At 39.2% G+C, this 21,109-nt stretch overlaps 3 protein-coding genes across 4 annotated transcripts; all 3 read left to right on the top strand.

Moving 5' to 3' along the window:
- The first annotated feature begins 1,300 nt into the window (after window positions 1-1,300).
- On the top strand, window positions 1,301-6,882 carry LOC120451610 (pyrokinin-1 receptor). 2 transcript variants are annotated; one of them, XM_039635444.1, is made up of 9 exons: window positions 1,301-1,526; window positions 2,586-2,659; window positions 3,514-3,771; window positions 4,181-4,346; window positions 4,426-4,558; window positions 5,060-5,258; window positions 5,333-5,547; window positions 5,693-5,806; window positions 6,038-6,882. In XM_039635444.1, exons 2-9 carry the CDS (start codon window positions 2,653-2,655, stop codon window positions 6,656-6,658), a joined length of 1,713 nt encoding a protein of 570 aa, XP_039491378.1. In that variant the 5' UTR covers window positions 1,301-1,526; window positions 2,586-2,652; the 3' UTR covers window positions 6,659-6,882. The 2 variants fall into 2 exon arrangements, with proteins under 2 accessions (XP_039491378.1, XP_039491377.1); XM_039635443.2 differs by lacking the exons at window positions 1,301-1,526; window positions 2,586-2,659 and having other exon boundaries at window positions 3,307-3,771.
- Window positions 6,883-7,371: 489 nt separating this feature from the next.
- LOC120454128 (probable G-protein coupled receptor Mth-like 12) lies at window positions 7,372-8,993 on the top strand. The gene is given in 5 exon segments (XM_039639167.1): window positions 7,372-7,860; window positions 7,918-8,236; window positions 8,304-8,555; window positions 8,622-8,781; window positions 8,831-8,993. Coding segments are annotated over 5 exon segments (1,383 nt in total).
- Window positions 8,994-20,740: 11,747 nt separating this feature from the next.
- Window positions 20,741-21,040, top strand: LOC120453397. The gene has a single exon (XM_039638085.2). It carries the CDS (start codon window positions 20,791-20,793, stop codon window positions 20,953-20,955), a length of 165 nt encoding a protein of 54 aa, XP_039494019.1. The 5' UTR covers window positions 20,741-20,790; the 3' UTR covers window positions 20,956-21,040.
- The last annotated feature ends 69 nt before the right edge of the window (window positions 21,041-21,109 follow it).

Genomic DNA, 21,109 nt, shown 5'->3' with positions numbered 1-21,109 from the left:
GTCATGTCCAATGTTCATAAAGAGCAAAGCAAACGAAAATCTCCCCCGTTTTCCTTTTTCTTGCCCATTTTTCTCGGCTTTCGTCAACAATTGGCAGCCAAAGTTTTGACTGGGAATGCCTTTGCAGCACGTGCTCTGTTTTCCCTTCCTTTGAATTCATGAGATACTCGATGTAGAGATTAAGAGGGAAACGTTGTAGGGCCTCTGACAAAGAAATGAGAACTCCGACCCTATTTTTTTTATCCTACACCACCCAGTATTCATTGTTTGTTTAGGACTTTGTTTTGATTAAGTGCCAAAAAATTGTTTCGAATTATTTACATAAAAATTGAGAAATTGAATGCATGCAATGGACTTGATTTGATTGCCTCGCAATTCGATTTTCCAAACGTCCCATATACATTTGCTACATTTGTTTGCTCCTAATATATATCGCACCAGCGCTGGGATAGGAAAATACACATTTTATGTGCCGCAAAGCTCTGATAGATTTTCCCGCACATAGTCATAAAAGTTAGACCCCGGGGCACCAATAAAATCTCCCTTTGACTGATCATAAAACCACGGAATCATGTCCACTTTTGTGACTTGATGTCTGGGGCTCAACTGCGTACAAAGTGGTTTCACAAATTAATTTTAAGCAATTTAGTTGTCCTCGCTTCAGTAATCCAGGAATAAAAGTTTTGTACAGAAAGCGCTACATAAAGTGGAGGTTACATGCAATATTGGCGCGGTGCAAGGTAATGAAAATGAATGGTGGGAAATGTGGTATATTTCTATTTTTATTCAATATAAAGTTTACAGAAAAACCACTTTTATTTTTAAAGTGGGCGCCACTTTAGTGCATGCAGTTTTTCTGTTTTTATTCTTTGAGCGACCACTTCACCTTTACCGCGCTGCCTTCACTTAAATTGATTGTGGTCGTGGGCTTAGTTGGGTTTTAAGTGGGCGACAAGGTCGGCATTAGCATTGTCCTTTGGCTCTCTTAACATAATAATCAAACAATTTGCCGCCATGGGCAAATTAATACGGCACTAAATAAGATAAACTGCTTGACACTCCAGAATTATTTGCATTTTTATTACCCTTTTGCCGGGCGACCCTTCATATGGTGCCCAAAACCCACAGCGCGCCGTCGCAGAGAGCCGAAAAGCAACCGGTAGTTGTTCGCTGCCGACGTCTCTGTTGCGTCGCTGTTAACGGCCGTGGCCCGAACGGACTTCGTTGCCAAGATATTTTGGCCAAAAACCCATTCAGTCGGATGCTGCGGCCCGTTGCTGTAGCCGCCGCCGTCGCTCTTTCGGTTCTTAAATTTTCGGATTTCTTGACAACGAAATAAAACGAGATATCGGGAAAACCATCAATTTGCTCGTGCCCCTCAGTCATAATTTTTCGTTTCGGAGAATCGTTGTACGTACCAGAATTAATCAGTGCCATACACAAATAGTTAAAGCCATTAATTCTGTGAATGTGTGTGTCAAATTAAGCCCAACGCGTTGCGGTCATTAGTCAACATTTAGCACATGGTAAAAACTGATTAGCTATATTTCAATAAAATACCAGAAAAAACAAAACGAAATCCCAATCCAGAGAAAGTGAGTCGAAGAAAGGGAGGAGTACTGAGTGCAATGCTCGCAAATGCGAAATGCTCGCAGAGTGACAAAATCAAAACAGTTCAAAGCCATAAAAAATAAATGCATTCCGAAAAATGTGGCAGGCATCGTTTGATAAATTTAAATTAAACGTGTTTTAAATGCACAAACGATAGCCGGGCGAGAGTCGAAAAATATAATTAATTGCCATTAGGTGGAATGAAAAGCCCCAAACAGGAGCGTTGAAACAGTTGTAAACAAGTTGAAAATAAATAAGGCATTATCGGGGCCTTAAGATCTCCAGATTGCCAGTGAAATCCATTGACCCCGAAACACTAATGGTGCAGAATCTATAATAACATATTATGCCTTATGCGAACCGGCTTGCCAAACGCAAAATATGGAAAATAATAGTAAACCAAATACAAAAATTACACTTTATGGACATGGGCGGGTGCATAATTTTCGGTGGGATGATACACGGTGGATCATCGAAATCATCGGGCAACGAAACGAAAAACGAAGAAAAATGAATAAATGGAAACCAGTTTGATCGAGTATACAATATAATAAAACCTAATTCGACAGCATTCTTTTGGCCGTGCATATATTGTAGAAACTTTTTTATGATAATGATAATGAAAACGACCAAAAACGGTCAACAGCGGTCAGCAGCAACAATAACGAAAAATATAGGCAGAATGTGAATAACAGCAGCAGCCGAAATCACTCATCATCTGAATGGAATAAAACTATGTTAATGTTATTAAGTCACCCGGTGTCCATTTGCCATCTTCTTCTCCTTGTCCAGCTCATCCACCACCTGACCTTGAGCTTCTGGCTCGTTTCATTTGTTTGCCACCCGGTCGGCCTGGTTGGGCGGGAGGCGGAGTGGCGTGCGCCTTCTGAGCCTTGTAGCAACATCCTTAAATTCATCCCGTGTACACAAATATTTTGCCTAAATGCCACTTAGCAATTCAAATTCATTTTCAGCTTCCACTCGCCCTGAGCCTGGTCTTTCGCTAGGACACGCCTGACTGCCGCCTGCCAGTTTCCCAGGATGCCAGGTAAACACACAGGACACAAACACGCTTTAAGACGCGCTCTCTAGGGTGGACCTTCGCGAGCTAAACAGTCTACCAACCAAATTGTGTTTATGTATAATTTATGGTAATTTACTAAACTGGGCTAAACGCAATGGCAACAGCATCAAAAGAGTCCGAAACAAATTTAAAAGTTTTCATGTTATAGTTTAACATATAATCTATATTTCTTACATTACTTAACTGTTCTTAAACCATACTCTTAAAGATATTTGTGAACATGTTTAAAATTAAAGAACAATCAATAATTTTAACTAAACGAAACCACCTTAATTTGCATTAAGAACTTCTAAATTTTATTCAAAAGTCAAAGGCTTAAACAGACCATTTTAAAGCATTTTTAATGAAACTGGAACCACTTCAGTTAGCAATAAAACTCTTGATCGAAAAATGACCAATTTTATTTCAATTTCTAGAAATTCTAATAGCATAGTTTGGTTGAAATAGCTCATAGGGTCCACCTTAACGCACACAGCTGACACGAAATTTAATCCTACACTCATGACAACAGATTGCAAGTGGAGTGGCTCTGGCCTAAGTCGAAATTGATGAGCCCCCGTAAGGGGCGTTATGAAAACATTGTCTGCGAGCGAAAGCTTCGATTAAGAATACATGAGCAGAAGTCTGAAATTTCCAAAGAAATTCGAAAATAATAGTGCGCATATACTGCTACCAGGGGACACAAAAGCACAACAGCACACACTCCACACACACACACCCCATGGCAGTCAAAATGCTGCCCACTAACAGTTCCGGTGTCCTGGCAACCGATCTGCAACTGTTTCACAATGAGAAATTCCTTTTAAATCTGACGCAAGTGCTGAACATCTCCGCGGACAACCTGACGAGCCTTCTTCAGGGCCTTGAGCCGAACGAGCTGCTGCCAACGGTGACCTCGATGACCCCACTTTCTCTGCTGGCCACCCTAAGCGTGGGCTACGCCCTCATATTTATCGCTGGCGTTCTGGGCAACCTCATCACTTGCATCGTCATTTCGCGGAACAACTTTATGCACACGGCCACAAACTTTTATCTATTTAACCTGGCTATATCCGACATGATTTTGTTATGCTCAGGTGAGTGCAAAACTATCATTTTCATGGTTTTCGAATAACAATTTAATTCAGTTCAGTAGTGCAAACAATAAAGGGAACTGGGGCATATTAAATTGAAATTAGTAAATTAACAATGAAATCTAGAGTCAGATATTCGGCAGAAGGTCAAATCGATTCGCATCTCGACACCTCAGGTTTTCTTATACAATTCATATAAACTGCAAATTCCCTAATTATTTATTATCAACACTTAACCAATTGCCAAACAACTGCAAAGCACAAGTAGCTTAAAACTGTTCGTACTATGTAAAATATTTTGGATTGAAATATTGTAAAGTGATTTCTGTATACATTAAGCCATATAACATATAGTCTTTGTAGGTGTATGTATACCTATTTATTCGTGTTATACGTCTTATATTCTTCTTAGGAATGCCGCAGGACCTCTATAACCTCTGGCACCCGGATAATTATCCCTTCAGCGACAGCATCTGCATATTGGAGAGCGTTCTATCGGAAACGGCGGCCAATGCGACAGTTCTGACCATTACCGCCTTCACAGTAGAGCGATATATTGCCATTTGTCATCCGTTCAGGTAATAGAGCCCACATTCCATCCACTGCCCATTTTCGTTTTGTCCCAAACTTGCCTAATTGGTTCTGCTTTCGATACAGGCAGCACACGATGTCCAAGTTGTCACGGGCCGTAAAGTTCATATTTGCCATCTGGATAGCTGCCCTTTTGCTGGCCCTGCCCCAAGCCATCCAGTTCTCCGTGGTGATGCAGGGCATGGGAACATCGTGCACGGTGCGTATGATTGATGCGACAAACTCAATCGTTTGCCCAGTTATGAGTTACCTGGTTAATTGATTAGCCGAACCGGTTCTTTTGATCCTTTGAGCCATTATCTGTTTTCCGAATAGTTAGTTCCTATAAGGTCTTTGTGCATAGTTTAAAGAATTGTCTATCACATTAATTCAACCCTCGGTAAACGCATTGTAATTCACTTAGCTTTAAATGAACAATGAGCATACGGATATATTCCGTATAATGACACGCAATGTAATGAGAGCTCAATTAAAAATGTACGCATCTAACATTTCTGCTTAGACTTTCTAAACATAGCCAAATTGTCTTTTACAAATTTAGAAGCACCTCAGGATCAAATAGCGACAATCCTTTACCAGGGCCGACTCATTTCAGGCAATCAAATTTACAGCCGTTGCCTTCCGGCTGTGGCTGTAAGCCAAAACCATATCATATCGCTTGCGAATACGTATATATTTTTTTGTGAAATGCCTGCTGCAGATGAAAAACGACTTTTTCGCCCATGTGTTTGCTGTGTCGGGTTTCCTCTTCTTCGGCGGACCCATGACGGCCATCTGCGTGCTCTATGTCCTCATCGGGGTGAAGTTGAAGCGGAGTCGACTCCTGCAGGCGCTTCCCAGGCGATGTTACGATGTGAACCGGGGGATAAGCGCCCAAACGCGAGTCATCCGGATGCTGGGTAAGCAGGATATGAAATATCCGAAATAACTCATGGTTCCATCGCACTCCCTTATCCGACTTTTTCTTTTTCAGTGGCGGTGGCCGTGGCCTTCTTTATCTGCTGGGCCCCCTTTCACGCCCAGCGCCTGATGGCGGTCTATGGATCCACCTCGGGCATCGAGTCCCAGTGGTTCAACGACGTGTTCAGCATCCTCGACTATACGTCCGGTGTTCTCTACTTCCTCTCAACGTGTATTAACCCGCTGCTCTACAACATCATGAGCCACAAGTTTCGTGAGGCTTTCAAGGTGAGTTAAGCTACAGGATTTTCATTTTTTTCCGTTTTTATTGGAATAGGCTTCAGGTTACAAGTTTATTAATAGATACTGCAATAATAATTACTCATGTTTCACTTCAAGCTACAATTAAAAAATATATTTATTTCCATTTCAGGTAACTTTGGCTAGACACTTTGGACTGGGTGGCAAAAATCAGGGAAGGGGGCTTCCTCATACCTACAGCGCCCTTCGCCGTAATCCAACGGGCTCCTTACGGCTGCACACAACGGTGAGTGCACTGAGAAAAATTATTATTAATTTTGTTTAATTTAACATGAAAAAGATTAATAAGGCATATAATATGGTTTAATGACAAATTTACCAAGAATTAAATGGTATTTGATGCAAGATGAGATATGACTTTTTAAAAAGATTTTCAGATATGGCATTAGTTAACTTCATGCCTGGCGACTGCACCTTCTCTTCCTGATTATCCCTTTATTCCTTGATATTCCTGCAGGACAGCGTTCGCACTACGATGACTTCCATGGCGACGACCACCACAGGGCTAAATGGCTCTGCCAATGGCAATGGCAATGGAACGACAGCGGGTCAGTCGGTGCGCCTGAACCGCGTGTCCATGGACAGCGTTCAGATGCAGGGCCAGAATCGCAGCCGGCAAGACCTCTTCGATAATCCGCGTCGAATGCTCCAGACGCAAATATCGCAGCTGTCATCGGTGGGCGATGCCCATTCCCTCCTGGAGGAGGATTTGCAGTTCCCCGGGGAGCCACTGCAGCGCCAGCCCACTATGTGCTCCATTGACGAGCTCACAGATGACTTGGCCATCTCGCGGTCACGCCTCAAACTTACGCGCATCACCCGCCCACTGGGAGCTGGGGCGGGGGGCGTGGCAGGAGGTGCCACAACGGGGAGCTTGGGGCCAGGGGGTGTGAGCGGTGACGAGTCGAGTGGCAAAGTGCGCAAGGCGAAAGTAAAAGTGCTCAAGAGCTCGAGCGCGTTCAAGGGTCTCAAGGCCAAATTCAATTGGCGTGCCAGACGCAAAGGCAGCCAAAAACCGCACGAAAAGGGGACGACGGTGAATGGAGGGGACGACACTGAAGAGCGGGCCGCCTTTTAAAGGGGCAAACAAGGGGGTTCAGCCCATGCTCCATCTGCACTCGACAAACTAGGAGTCCATTCCAGTGCCACCTACGTACATTACACACACACAACTGTGATACGAGCAGCAAGCGCCTCTCCAGCTTGTTTGTGTTTTAATTTAGACAAATATTCCACGTTGGGTTCAATTAAATGGTTGTCCTTACCAATAACCGCAATATAGCCCAAAGCTATAGTTTGAATTATAGTTCAAGGTCACGAAATTGAATAAACTATGTAGCTTATACTCAGTTCAAAAAGCTGACCGATGTTTTATTTATGAAATGGAGCTTTATTAAACAAAGGGAAGAGTGGTCGTGACATCATGTGGAAACGCACTTGCGCTGCGTCTATCTCGGCTATTGATCCTGATCATGAATATACATATATACTTTTTAAGGTCGAAATCGCTTTCTTCTGCCTGTTACATGCTGTTCAACGAATCTAGTATACCTATCTACTCTACGAGTAACGGGTATAAAAACTTATTTTTGGTTATTGGTTGGATCGTTTCAAACATTACGAGGGTCTAGGGCATTGACCCCGCTTATATTGTTTGAAAATTGTGTATATTTCAGAAACCTTATTTTTCTCTGCTGCTGACTACAAAAGTCAAAACATTTCAATGCAAGCTATTTAAAGCACTCAAAAATTGGGTGCAAACTCAGTCGAGTTTAACTTTACGTGCGAATTATGCTTTTGTGGTTGAAACTTATTATTCTAGCCATCGCGAAAAATTCGAGTGCGGAATTTCCGCTCTGCAAATACGATAAAACCATCAATATTTCACATGTTAAACGGTTCAATGATGCCTATATCTATGAACATTTCGAAATTCCTACTAACCTGACCGTCGAATTCAACTATCAGAACCTAATGGGTGGTTCCAAAGTTCCGGTTAAAAGCAATTTAAGGGCCTGTATCTGCAGAGTTAGGCCCTGCATTCGAATCTGCTGCGCCCGTAAAAATATTTTAAGCAATGGAGAGTGTAATGATGGCGTAGAAAAGGAATTTAAATTAACAATGTTGGACCTAACAAAAATGGATATATTGCGAACGCCATTAGCGGAGCTGAATATGGCACCACATCATAATTGCACAGAATTATTTGTTATAAGGGAAGAGTTTCCGCTATGCGACGGGGTTGTCAGCCTAAAAAGAGATGAGTACACGATGCTAAAGGTTGGATTTTGGATTCGCTTCGGCTTCCCTATTTCACTCTTATCAAACCCTTTTCAGGACGGATCCATACTCCTCCACAAATCTGCAAAAATATTGGCCAATGATGAATACTGTCTTTATCCCGAGATCTATTCAGACTTTCCGGAAACCATATGGATTATTAATCGAAGGTGCTGCAGAAACGTGTTACCACTTTCAGTAACGATTATATCGATAGTATGCTATATACTTACTCTGGCAGTTTATCTTTCCGTTGAGAAGCTTCGGAATTTACTTGGAAAGTGTCTTATTTGCTCTATCTTTTCCATGTTCATGGTGTATTTTATTCGGATTTTGGATCACTTTAAATTAGTACTCGGCATTTGCGCTGCCGCAGGTGCTGCCGCAGGTTGTTTTATGAGTATTATTGGATTACATAGAATTTAAAAATTTATTCACTCTAGGATACATCAGATACTACTTTATTGTTTCATCGTTGTTATGGCTTTCTGTGGTCAGCTTCCATTTGTGGGAACTTTTGACTTCGCTGAATCGTGACGAGCCACGGTATCGATTCCTGATTTATAACACCTTTGTTTGGTGTACGGCTGCTATTCCCACAGGAGTAATTTTTTCAATCAACCAAATAAGGGAAAATGATCCAGACAAATCAGGACACTTGCCCTATGTCGGTTATATAGGGTGCTCTGTTACAGGTGTGTTTTTTTTTATTGAAACCGTTTATTAAAAAAGGGTACGAATATAAATGTCGTCGTTCACAGTCTGGAGCTACTGTTATACCCCGTTAATAATCCCAAACACCTTTAGTGCGATAATGTTCGTCCTAACAGCCATTTACATTTGGAAAGTAAAGACGGAAGTCAAGAGGTTCGCTCATCAGGACGAAAGCTCTACGACGTGTCTTGAATTCGATTTTTAGACGAAAGAACTAGACTCAATTGAAACTATACCTATTTCATATCCTTTTTAGTTACATGCAGTGCCTGCGACTTTTTCTGATTATGGGCGCGTATTGGCTATTTGACCGACTTGCGCAAATGGTGGATTATCATTTTATACAGTGCAGTATAAATCGGTATTTAAAAGCCTACATAGATTCCTCCTCCACACTTAAAATGATAATGGAAAGGTAAATAGTGTCTGATCGAGGTATATTTTTAAATAACTATTTTCTATTTAATCAGCATCCGATGAATACGATTTATGCTACGTCAGATACGTAATCCAAAATAGACGATCTAACTGGTGCGAAATTTCTGATTTAGGCTAATTATGCACATTATCATCGTATGATGATTTTATATGTTTTTTTTCGATCTATTTTTTAACTTATCAAAAAATATAAATTATCAAATATATATCTAGATATAACAAGACCCCTCATATTTTAATAATGTTCTATTGTTGAGTGCCGTAATACTGTACAAACATTGAGCTGTAGCAAAGAAAACAAGAGAGAATGCTAGTTCAATTTCAACACTAATTTTTGGCGGTTTGAGGGCGTGGCAACAAGTTTTTTGAAAAGTTTTCGCACTAATATATTTGTTTGAGATTCTTAACAATTATTTTTAACATTTGTTAAGGTAGGGTTTTATTATGAAATGTAATATTAAAGGGATCTTAATTTTTGAGACATCTTGCAGACTTTTGTTAAGACCAAGTTATTGGCAGACCCATAGAAATTGTCATCTATATGTCATTAATTCAATATCCATTAATTACATTTAGTGAATATATTTTTTAGAGAGTGTGGATCAAGACGAGGGTTCAATGGGCGAATGGTTTATGGCTGTCGGTAAAAAGGGGGCACTGCATCATAATCCCTGGCCATTAAGATGTTTATCTGGCGCACAAATTCGCTTTTTGGTCTGAAGTCTAGACAGTGGATGAAAGCCATGCTCGCGATTGGCCAACATTCGCTGAAAACCGCTGCTGGGGACTAATTAGCATGCCATAACGCAGTGTCCCAGTGCATTTAGTTTTAATTTCTTCAAATGCAATTTGTCAGGCAAACACAAAATGCTCTGCGTGTGTGCAGCCCAAAATAAATGGTTTTTTATTCATAAAGTGCAGCATATGTTGGCAAGATGTGGCTGCCATGAGTAAATGAAACCACAAAAAGTTTCCTTAATTTGCATAACAGTTGAATAATTAATGTTCATTTTTGGTTGCACTTGGGTAAGCACAAGATAGGTTTTAGTTCACATTTAGCTGGCGAAATATTACGAGGACCAATAAGGTTATGCAACATAAAATGGTTCGTTGAGGCTTTTTTCAAGTTGGCTGTTTTTTGCTTTATGAAGTTAAAATCCGTATTTTCCCAGGAGTGTTTTAAATTGCTTTGGTAGATTTTCTAAATGAAATCATGCAAATATCAGTGAAATATGTTTAACTTCTTTGCTAAATGCTTTTCTTAAACTCTGCCCAAATGATGCAAGATTTACCTTTTTCACATAAGGGCTGGCTTATAAATGAAACTTAGTGTTTACACAAGCCGATTTCCTACATGCTAAATTGGTAGAAGGATAAATTTGGTTTATGAGCTACTCTTGGTATGTAGACAATATTGTCAACTCCCCTAATGTCACATACAAGATGCTAATTCGTCACACACGCCCAGTCGATCCACTTTTTATGGCCGGCGACCGAAACGACTTTCTGCGTTTGTTTGTCTGGGTCGGGTCCCTTTTCCATCAATGGGCGACCATCAATTATGCGACATAAAAGTCAAAGGCTGTCAAATAGTTTCGATGAACTTCATCATTTTTATGCGCACTGCGAAAATAGCAACGAGAACTCGTAGATAACCATTCCCTTGCCAGCCGCACAATAAATTTGAGTGGGTTTCATTTTGTGCAAATTTACTATCACTTGTCTCGATGGATAGTAGACTGAAAGCAATTGAAGCATTCAATTTACGGTTTGGCCTAAAATCCTTTTCTGCTCCTATTTTAAATTCCCCGATGAGCCTTTGTTCATATCACGCATACGCATTGTGTGCCGCACTCAGGCAGTGCGACCGTCATAACGCATAAATAAAAAATAAATAAGCAATTCTGTGGAGAGCCAATGGCGGTGGCAGCAACAAAATAAAGCCAAGCCGATCCCACTGACTGTGCAATAAACTCTCAATTTCATTTATATGTATGAGCCATGTTAGCAATTCAAATGGACGATGTGCCAGATTCACTAAACCATCGATAGCCCTATATACACGCAATGTGTTTGAGGTGGGAGTGCTAGAGCAATTAAGCCATAAAATACAATTGCCTACTTTCCGCGGCCATCGATTTTCGTGTTCCTTCAAACCCCTGGAAAAATTAAATGGAATTTATAAGCTGCAAAATCTGTTGAGCACCAAACACTTAACGCCCACTGATTGCTTTGCATAACAGTATATTAATTGGACAGGCTCCTAGCCAGGCGCACATGTTGCAATTAGGAGAGTGCATTGAAAGATTTAAAATTGAAAAAAGTGAAAAAAGATTCTGTAGGTTATCTCAGGATATTAAAAGTCCTCCATTTTCAATCAAAAACATATAAAATAACCAACTTTAGGCCATTTTTGAAACGATGAAAGTATGTTTCAAATGAAGGGAGGTCCGTTTTTGGTCCACCCTAATGAAATCGCACATATATGCGTTTGCAAACATACTGGCAGTGAGCTTCGCACTTTACTAGGTTTGAATATCTCGAATCCCCCTTTGTGTGGACGGGATGGCTGTGCTGGCGGATCCACTTGGCACGTGCGGATTGATGCGTCCATTTGGAAACTGTGCTGTGGATATGGCTAGGATTTGATATGTGACTTTTCGCCAGGGCTCTGTGCCGCAGCTTTGTGTATTTGCTCAGTACAATCCACATGCCTTTCATCCTATACCTCTGGCCACGGATCTGGTTTCTTGGCTTTGTGGGTGTTGTCGTTGCGATAAATATGGCATTGTTTCACGCATTTCACACGTAGTTACCCCTCGTGGGAGTGTACTCATAAAAGCGAATTTGATCGGTACTGACAAAAGGAAGGAGCTCAATATAGTCGGATTGCCTAAACACCAACTAAACCGCAATTCAATCGCTGACTCGTTCAGCCTTTATTGCTGAACAACTTTAACTTTCTTCCGGGAAAGAGAAAACAACAAGCTTATATGGTGGTTGAATTGGGTTGTCAAAGTAATTGGATAATTATGAATGAGCGATATCTGTAAATATTTCAACTAAATAAATGCAATTTAATAATGAGTAACCACTGACTAAACTATTAATCTTTTAAAATATATAACCACTCCCCGAATTCCGAACCAGAGCAGCAAAATGAATACAATCCTCACTTTATAAACAGATCGATTTCTTAACTAGTTTTCTGATAACATCAGAAATTCGTTGAATACATTTTAAAAGCATTCGCTGTCGAACAGCAAACTCTGAAGCAAAGTAAATAATTCTTAACCAATCACCGAAATCTGCTCCTCAAATGGCACAAGCTATCGCTTATTTTACATATACTTTTTATATGCATTTAATATGCCACACTTTTTTGAAGGCGTGCGACCCTGCCGGCAAGTCAAAAAGTTTTATTTGGCTGAATTATAAATAGCTGACAGTTGCCATAATAATGATGCATGATAAATAAAGAAGGGGCTTAAAGCCTAGCTGTCAGAGAATTCATATGTCAAGAAGTTATGTCAAGTTTATTTTGTTAATTTTAGTTCAATCTTTAAATAAATAAAAATAAGCGGTAATCGTATTCAAAGAAGTCTGTATAATTCCATTGACCAATCGCGCGCAAATAACCAAAATCTAAACAGATCTACGATTCTGGTTTATCTCAGTCTAGCATCAACGGTGTTGCAAAATATTAATCGGAACGCCCAAGAAATTGGAACAAAACCAGTTTTTTAAGGTCTGCATATATTTCGTATTTGATATGATAATCATTTCTTGATCAGATTCTTAATTAAACAAGTAATGAATGCAGGTAACCCGAAACAATAGCCAAATAAGCAATTAAAACAATTGTTTTTTTTCTTACGATATACTTTTTCTTGATTTGTAGTTACAACCAAATTGGGAATTAAAATCATATTTGGTGTTAAATCTTATAAATACCCTTTTGACCTTTGAGCGGTAATGGCCGTTTTCAATATTAAATCAGAGTTATTAAGAGTATTAAATCACATTTCCGTTTTAATTCCTACGGAATATAATAACTGAACAGATCAAATGGAATATCAAAGGCAAAGACTTCACCAAGACGTGGGGCCATAAATGCAGTCGGATTCCGGAATTTAATGCTCGCTACCAAAACAAGACCGCAAATTTATGACCGGCTGTTAAAAAATACCGTCTAGCACAAAGAAATTATTGAATCGAATGGCGGCATAACAATCCTAATTAATTGTAAACAAGCCATGAAAAGCATCAGCTCATGGCACACACACCCGCGGCACTTGCAGCTCATTTAAGTGGCACGTCGGTGGGTGGTCGTGGGTGAATACGAGTGTGAATGTGAATATAAATGTGAATGTGCGGTGGCTGTTGCTTTGTGGGTGGTTCTACGCATCGAGATCCCTTTCGCTGCAGCACAGCGGAACTGTAGGCGTGAGAGCAACGAGTGACGGGTTCGTCGACGGTTTCCATTTGTGCGATATACTTGTACAATAATATTTTGATTGACTTGCCCCCAACAAAAGTGAAATAAGCAGCACAACAAAGTGGCATTTGATTTACGCCGACACGCAGAACAAGTTGTTAAGCCGAAGCAGTCCGCTAACGGTTTATTCAAAGCGATAAGTTCCATTCGCTGACTAGGTTTGTTCGCTGTGAAGTATAAAGGAAAATGTTTTATAACGTATGAATGAATGAATGATGGGATTGATGAGACGGAATGGATTATCAGTTTCAAGAAATTGATGACTAACCACACATGAATAGGAGTTCATCTACACATGCTGTTGTGAATAGAGTCACTTGACTTATCATGCCCACAGATAACAGATACAGCTCTTCTAAAATATGAATAAAGTTCAGATAAAAATAAAATTAATCTTTGTCTTCATTATATTTCACAATTTTTTTTATTTTTTATTTATAAATAATTTATAAGCACTAAATTTTTAATTTTATTTATAACACATTTTTATAAAAATGAAAAGATCTGTAAACACGATTTAAAAACATTTGTAAACTGGTAGAACATTTATCAACATTTTAGCTCAAGGTATTTCAAATTTATAGAGCATATACCAGTTTCTTATGTGCAGTTCTATTTTTAAATGCGTGCTTTACGTTTTTTCCGTGGAATGGGAAACGCAGACGCCACTGCCGTCTAAAAAGTCAAATACCTCATCCGTCAATAAAATTATGATTCATTGTTTGGTGGCATCGTAGCGAACGCCTTCGTGTATTTTGGCCCAGATCAAAGTGTAGCCATCGGGAATATTGTAAACATCTTAATTTGCATATAAATACGCATGAGGCATTTCTGTGTAATTTTTTGGAAAAGATTTATTGACCGCGAGGAAATTTGTGTTTGTGCGCGGATTTATTTATGGCCTGGCGAGAGGTCGGGGAAGCCGCACAGATTTGTCAGTTCATTAAAAATGAAGCGTATGTAAATGCTAATGAATTTTGCGTAAATGAAGCGTCCACCACAATTGTCAGCCAGCTTGGACAGGCGTGACCAAAAGATGTCACATTGCGGGCAGACCAAAGCTGTTAATCTAGCAAATCTGCCTGTTAGTTTCACTAAAACAAAAAGTTGATTAGCTATTTATAGGTCACTTCGTTCCATTGTTTAACACAGTTGTTTTCATAGTTAAAGTGTCTTTAAAAAGTAACTCACACTCAAATAATTATCACTCTTTATTTTTTAAGCGTAAAAATATAATAAAATACAAAAAATACAAATTAATTAATTTCATGAGTTTTTTGTCTAGAGTGTTTATTAAAAGTAGAACTGCACTCAGGCGGCCGTAAGGTTCGCATCTAATTAAAATGCAGCAAACGCAGTGGAGAGTGCTGCACAATTTGTTGGGTTATAAATTCAAATAAGTGTCGAGGCGGCACCCCAGCCGTTGGCATCGAAACTTTTCCAATAAACGTAGCTTATCGGGATGTCAAACTCGGTTCAGGCCAGGCTAAGACAAATGCTCGGTGAATAGCATAAACCAGAGAAGACTAAGGGAACCGAGCTGCAGAGCCAGGGAAATGCGTTAACGGATATTGCTCCTCGCAATCACAAAAACCAAACGAAATGGGTTTGCCATTATTTACCACAGGCAAATTAAGTATACGCATCGTGCTCACGAGCCAAGTTGCCCAATAATTGCATTGCAGTTGTATTATCTGTTAACTTCGTGGCTCTTTGATATTTGGCGCGTTGCATAACGGGGAACTGAATCAACTGCAACAGAAAAAACCAGCGCCATTTGTTACCGAACATCTGCCATTTGTTTTTGCCATTTTTTGTGTATTTATGAGCCTGTTTGGAAAGCGAAGAGCAAATGGCCATAAATCAAGGGTCATATTCCGGCCACAGACAATGTTTGAAGCTATCATATAAAACTACAAAATAAAGTAGGAACTATGGGGGCACTCGAATAAATACCGTTTAATTAAAGTACTTAAACTGCATTTTAAAGTCGCATGTGCTTAGAGTTCACTCACATCACGTATACGCCATGCATGCTCATGCCTAAGGAAAACGAGAGCGACAGCGCGTGTGGGATTTTAATTACAGACAGTCGCGCCATTAAAGGCTTTTATGGCACTTCTTTACCAACAATTTTATTGCCAGCGACAAGCCAGAATAAATTTTATGCACTTTTTCACAACAAGGATCAAGCAGATACGAGTAGTGGCATCAGGACGACGTACAGAGCCGTAATCTGCATACAACTATAATCCGACGACGGTCAAAATCTTTTCCCAATAAATACTTATATTGCAAACATTTTATACAATTTCGAATATTTGAAATATAATTTTTGTTGCTTTTTGCCTGTGCTAGTATTTATATCCCTCTGCTCCACCAGACTCAAGAGCTTAATTGCTTTTCTATTGAGATACGTTAAATGCTTTTTGCTTCGCTCTGTCTGTGTGACGCCATTCACATGCAGACTTTTATATAAATAATAAAAACAATCGATTGGATGAGTAAAGAGTGGAAATATTTATAATGAACTAAGCTGTTCAAATAAAATAAAGTCAACAGCATTCTTAGTTGTTCGGCTAATTTTTCGTGGAGTGGCAGAGCTAAATTATAAATTATTTTCCTATTTTATCTACAGATATATTTTAACGAGAGGCTTACATTTGTTTCAGTAAGTGCTGAATGTATATTGAAAATACATTTTTAAGTCGGTCGTAAAAAGTTTAATATACGTATTTTTATTATTTAAAGATGGAGGCTCTTAATTATTAAAGCACAAAAGTTAGTTAAAGTTAGTTAGTTGCGTTAAAAAACGCAATCAACTATTGCATGCTTCATTTAGTATTTTTTTCGCTTTCATTTCGTTCAATACTGCCAATAGTTTTCCGTTTGCATAGCCCATTAAGTGTCGCAAGTTGCCTGTGAATGGGAAGGAGCCATGGAAACGGTGCGCACATCCTTCGACCTGTCCTTTAAGTGGCACTTTAATTTTAACGAGCGTTTAATGTGCCTTTAATTAGGAGATCCGCCTGTTCCGCGCCCTTGGGTTGATTGAATGTTTTCCGTTGAAATAGAGATTAATGGCTGGGGCGGAGGTGCCGGACCGAAAAAGCGGACTCTATTCATATAAAACACAAACGAGGGTACATCCTGTCATTTCAGGTCCTTCGTTTTGTCTTTTATTTACCCCAAGGTTGGCGAGTCCATCCATCCAAGTGGGACGTTTTTTGTCTCGCCCCTGACAAAATGCAATATTAATCATGTCGAGGGCCCTCCCGATTGCTAAAATTCCGGCTGATTTCCCACAACACCGTTCAGGAGACAGCCAATTCTATTAGCAGCTAATGAAGTAATTTCGCCAGGTCACCAATTAATTTGGTTCATTCTTGAGGCATCGGAGTACGCTTCAACAGGTTTTGTGGTCATAAAAGTGTGCCTGCAGCAAATTGGGAAAATATTCCATACGACTGCCATTTTAGATGTCTGATAGCGAGCGTAAACACTTTAACATGAGAATGTCAATCCTGTCTTCTTATATTTTTTTTGTTTGTGCCTACTGACATCAGGATTTTATGGTGTTTCGCAGGATAGGCAATTATTATTGGCCGACCAGCATGTGAGTGCATATAAATGGTAATCGCCATACACAAAATTCATGCGGCTGTTTTTCTTCTTCATTTGTCATAAATAATTGTTTATATTAAAAAAATTAAAACAAATTAGTTTTATAGCTTTTAATAAATTCAGAGTGAAATTTGTTGTTACTCAGCCTTAAACAAAGCCGTGTATATAAATTTCAGAGAAGCGTTTAAATTTAAGTTGCTTTTATTTTGATTACAAATGGCTTGCTTTGCACCCATTCGCTGCTAAAAGAGGCAAATAAGTTTGCCTGGCCCACGGCCAACTATTTTACACTGAACCAAACTACATAAAATTTTTCAACATTTAATAATATCAAAATAACAATTATATATACACCTTAAGTCAATTTTCAAGTTTGACAGATTACTTACTTTTATATAAATTTATATTTTAATTTTTTGTTTTCTCAATTGCATCAGCTTAAAGTACCTACTAAAAAATGTGAAAGCCCTTAAAACCTTATTTTACCATAAATAAATATTAGGGCTTGCTTGTGGAAGAGCTGGTTAGTTACAAAAATCACAATTATTTCTCCGAGTGCAGACTACAGTGGCATGGGCAAACTTTATGGCACACAGGGGCATAGACAAAGGCCAAATGAGATGGCTTGCATTGGTAACCGACTCCAGTCGGATGGCCAATTTGGACGCCTGCAGCTGTTACAGTTTCAGATCCAGAAGTTGGCCGTCTGCTTGATTCGGACCGATGTTCATTATCTCGTCTCAATTGGGCCTCGTACAATGCATTAATAGTTGGGCGGCCCAGACAAGTCAATTGTGGTGCGACCTTGGCGTGTGGCGGCTAAACGGTTCTTAAAGATTCTGGCAAACTGATAGTTAACCTTAAATCGCCGCTGACCCGGGTCACTTACGACCAAAATCAAATCGAAACAGTCGCATATAAAGATAAATCGTTGCCATGGCGGCGCAGATTATTGGGGCCCAGCATGAACTTTCATTGCTGCTGCAAAATATTGTCATTTATTGTGCGAATGATAGCGATAATTCAGCGATGCCGAATCGGAATTTATGCAGTCCCATGGGCCACAGTCCAGGACATGCCGTCATAATTTTTTCCGTTTTTGCGTATTGGCCTCGAGTCATTTAAGTGATTCTGATTGACTTTCGAGCGTCCTCCTAATCGGTTACACAGCGCTATCAATTCCACTCGTAAACAATTTCGGAAAGTGCCCTGTTTACGTCAGATCTTGTCAACAAAAGCCGTGTTTGATGTCCTTCGTGTTGGCCACAGAGCATAAACACTTTTGGCCATATAAAATCCGACCGAAACGGAATTAAACAAACACTAGCGCCCGTTAGTTATTTCCGGTTCCGCTCTTTTATTGGTCACCCAGCAAGAAAGTATGCAATGAAATGTTTTCCTCGTGTGGGATAATAAACACATAAATATGGACAGAGTTCCTCCTCAAGGTCAAAATCGGGCAATCAACGGATTTAGTTACAATCTAGGCCAATCATGTGCGTGTGCCGAGAAACAAGACATAAAAATTCACATAAAATATAATTGAAAGTCTTGTTAGTTCCTCTTTGAATAAGTTTGCCTGTGGTGTCTTTTAGACCGTTGACACTTAAAGAAAATATATTTTTGTACTCCTTAATCGTATACTGAGTTCGTTGGGATGTATGTAAGCGGTTGAGGAAAGAGACTCCGATCATATAAAGCATATCTTGATCTAAAGTCGAATTAGAAACTTAGAGAGGCCGTAATAATAATCATAAAGTAAAGCCTACGCTGTTAAAGTTTACATTTAACATTTTACATTCGACTACACTTAGAAACTGACAAATGTATACATACGTGTGCGGCATAGAGTTTTACAGATTAATTACAAAGCCAATTTATAAATATACTTTCTAGTTGTTATTCGCAATCATTGAACTCGTTTGAATGAGTAGCTTCAATCTTACAATGTATCCGGCATTTACCGGCTACCGACTTCACCTGAAAGCAAATAAAGAGCTGCACGGGTATGACGTTAATAATTGTTTAACAGTGGTATTTTGTGTAAATTCTACATGAAAATAGTAGAACAATGCAAATGGACAAAATCTTGCGGCAAGTGTTCATGAACAATTGCCAATTTGCTGCGTCTGTTTAAAACAATAGTATCCCAAACCACTGCATCCACCACCACCAAAAAGACCTGATAACTTGGCTTCATTACCAATAAACCACAGGACATACAGCCGTGGACGTATAAATAGCACAAAATGAAGTTCATATTTTGGAATAGTTTTTTTAATTAACAAATATTTCTTGGAAATAAAACAGCTTTCGTTCCTCATAGTTTAGCTTATAAACTAATAAATTAATTAATCAAAATGAATAAATGTTTAAAAAAAAAGATGTGGAAATTAAAAAACTAAAAAACAACGAAAAATGCGTGGTCACAGAAATAGCACAATTTAAAAATATCTTAAATAAATCATAAAAAATAAGTTTAAAAGTAATTAATGTAAAGCAAATTTAATATTTGGTTGAGTATCCATGATTTTCGATGACTGCGTTACATCTTCGACCCATACTCTCCACAAGCTTCTGACATCTCTCCTTTACAATGGAGTTCCAGGCTTCTTGGACACCTTTCCACAAATCGTCAAGATTCGAAAATTTTTTTTTGGATATCATAACCTTGACATCATTCCATAGATTTTCTATAGGATTTAGGTCAGGGCTTTGAGCCGGTCATTCCAGAACTTGGATGGATTCGTCCTTCAACCAAATACTTCTGAAATAATCGATCTAAAGTTACTGTTCTGATGTGTGCTATTTATACGTCCACGGCTGTATACATATATTTGGAAAATGAAAAAAAAATAAAGCATTTTAGTTGTACTAACGTAAACCATCTCGTTCTGGAGAAAATATTCTACTAAGACCAGAAATATTATATAGTTACGCCAAAACTTAAAAAGGGGCACCCATGACTATTCCTCTTCATATATCCCTCACAGAAAAAGTTTCGAGAAATTATTTTTCCCCTGTATTTTCTTCATCATCATCACAAGCAATCACAATTTTTCGTTCACATTTGAAATGCTTTTGCTTTCCAGTTTTTATAGTTCCTGAGATCTCGACGTTCATACGGACAGACGGACTTGGCCAAATCGTATCGACTATTGCTCCTGATCAAGAAAATATATACTTTATATGGTCGGAAACGCTTCCTTCTGCCTGTTAGATACTTTTCAACGAATCTAGTATACCCTTATACTCTACGAGTAACGGTTATAAATACACTTTATAGTTGTTATTCGCATCAATCATTGAACTCGTTAGAATATACCATGATTAGCTTCAATCTTACTTTGTAACCGGCATTCACCGTCTACCGACTTCAGCTGAAAGCATGTGCAAATAAAAAGCTGCACAGGTATGACGTTAATATTTGTTTAACAGTGGTATTTTGTGTTAGTTCTACATGAAAATAATAGAACAATGCAAATGCACATAATCTTGCGGCAAGTGTTCATGAACAATTGCAGAAGCATCTAAGCAAATTTGCTGCGTCTGTATAAAACAATAGTATCCCAAGCTCGGAGTTCGTATAAATAGGGGATTTATCGGTAGAAAAGGTAGTTCTGGATCAAGCAGAGTAACACTATCAGTTTATCATCATGCAGTCTTCCACTTTCCTGATGGCCATCTTGGTGGTTGCCCTGGTTATGTTGTTCAGCACTCCGGCAACTGAGGCCACATTCCTCCTGATTGCCTGCATGTTGCGTTCACCGCTTTGCCCGTGGATTACCACCGCATCCACCACCACGGCCACCACCACATAACTTGGTTCTATTACCAGTAAACCACAGGACATATATATTTGGAAAATGAAAATAAAATAAGCCATTTTAGTTGCACTAAAGTAAACCATCGCGTTCTGGGGAAAATATTCTACTAAGACCAGAAATATTACATAGTTACGCCAAAACATAAAAA

The sequence above is a fragment of the Drosophila santomea genome, chromosome 3R (assembly GCF_016746245.2).
Source record: "Drosophila santomea strain STO CAGO 1482 chromosome 3R, Prin_Dsan_1.1, whole genome shotgun sequence".
In the NCBI taxonomy this organism is placed as follows: Eukaryota; Metazoa; Arthropoda; class Insecta; order Diptera; family Drosophilidae; genus Drosophila; species Drosophila santomea.
This window is presented reverse-complemented; position numbering and strand designations above follow the sequence as displayed.

What these genes read in the sequence shown, in the direction of transcription:
- LOC120451610 (XM_039635443.2), top strand. Translation starts at nt 3,417, where the DNA reads ATGGCAGTCAAAATGCTGCCCACTAACAGTTCCGGTGTCCTGGCAACC. An exon ending in CATGATTTTGTTATGCTCAG is followed by an intron (nt 3,772 to 4,180) that starts GTGAGTGCAAAA and finishes TATTCTTCTTAG; the next exon opens with GAATGCCGCAGGACCTCTAT. An exon ending in AGTTTCGTGAGGCTTTCAAG is followed by an intron (nt 5,548 to 5,692) that starts GTGAGTTAAGCT and finishes TTTCCATTTCAG; the next exon opens with GTAACTTTGGCTAGACACTT.
- LOC120453397 (XM_039638085.2), top strand. Translation starts at nt 20,791, where the DNA reads ATGCAGTCTTCCACTTTCCTGATGGCCATCTTGGTGGTTGCCCTGGTT.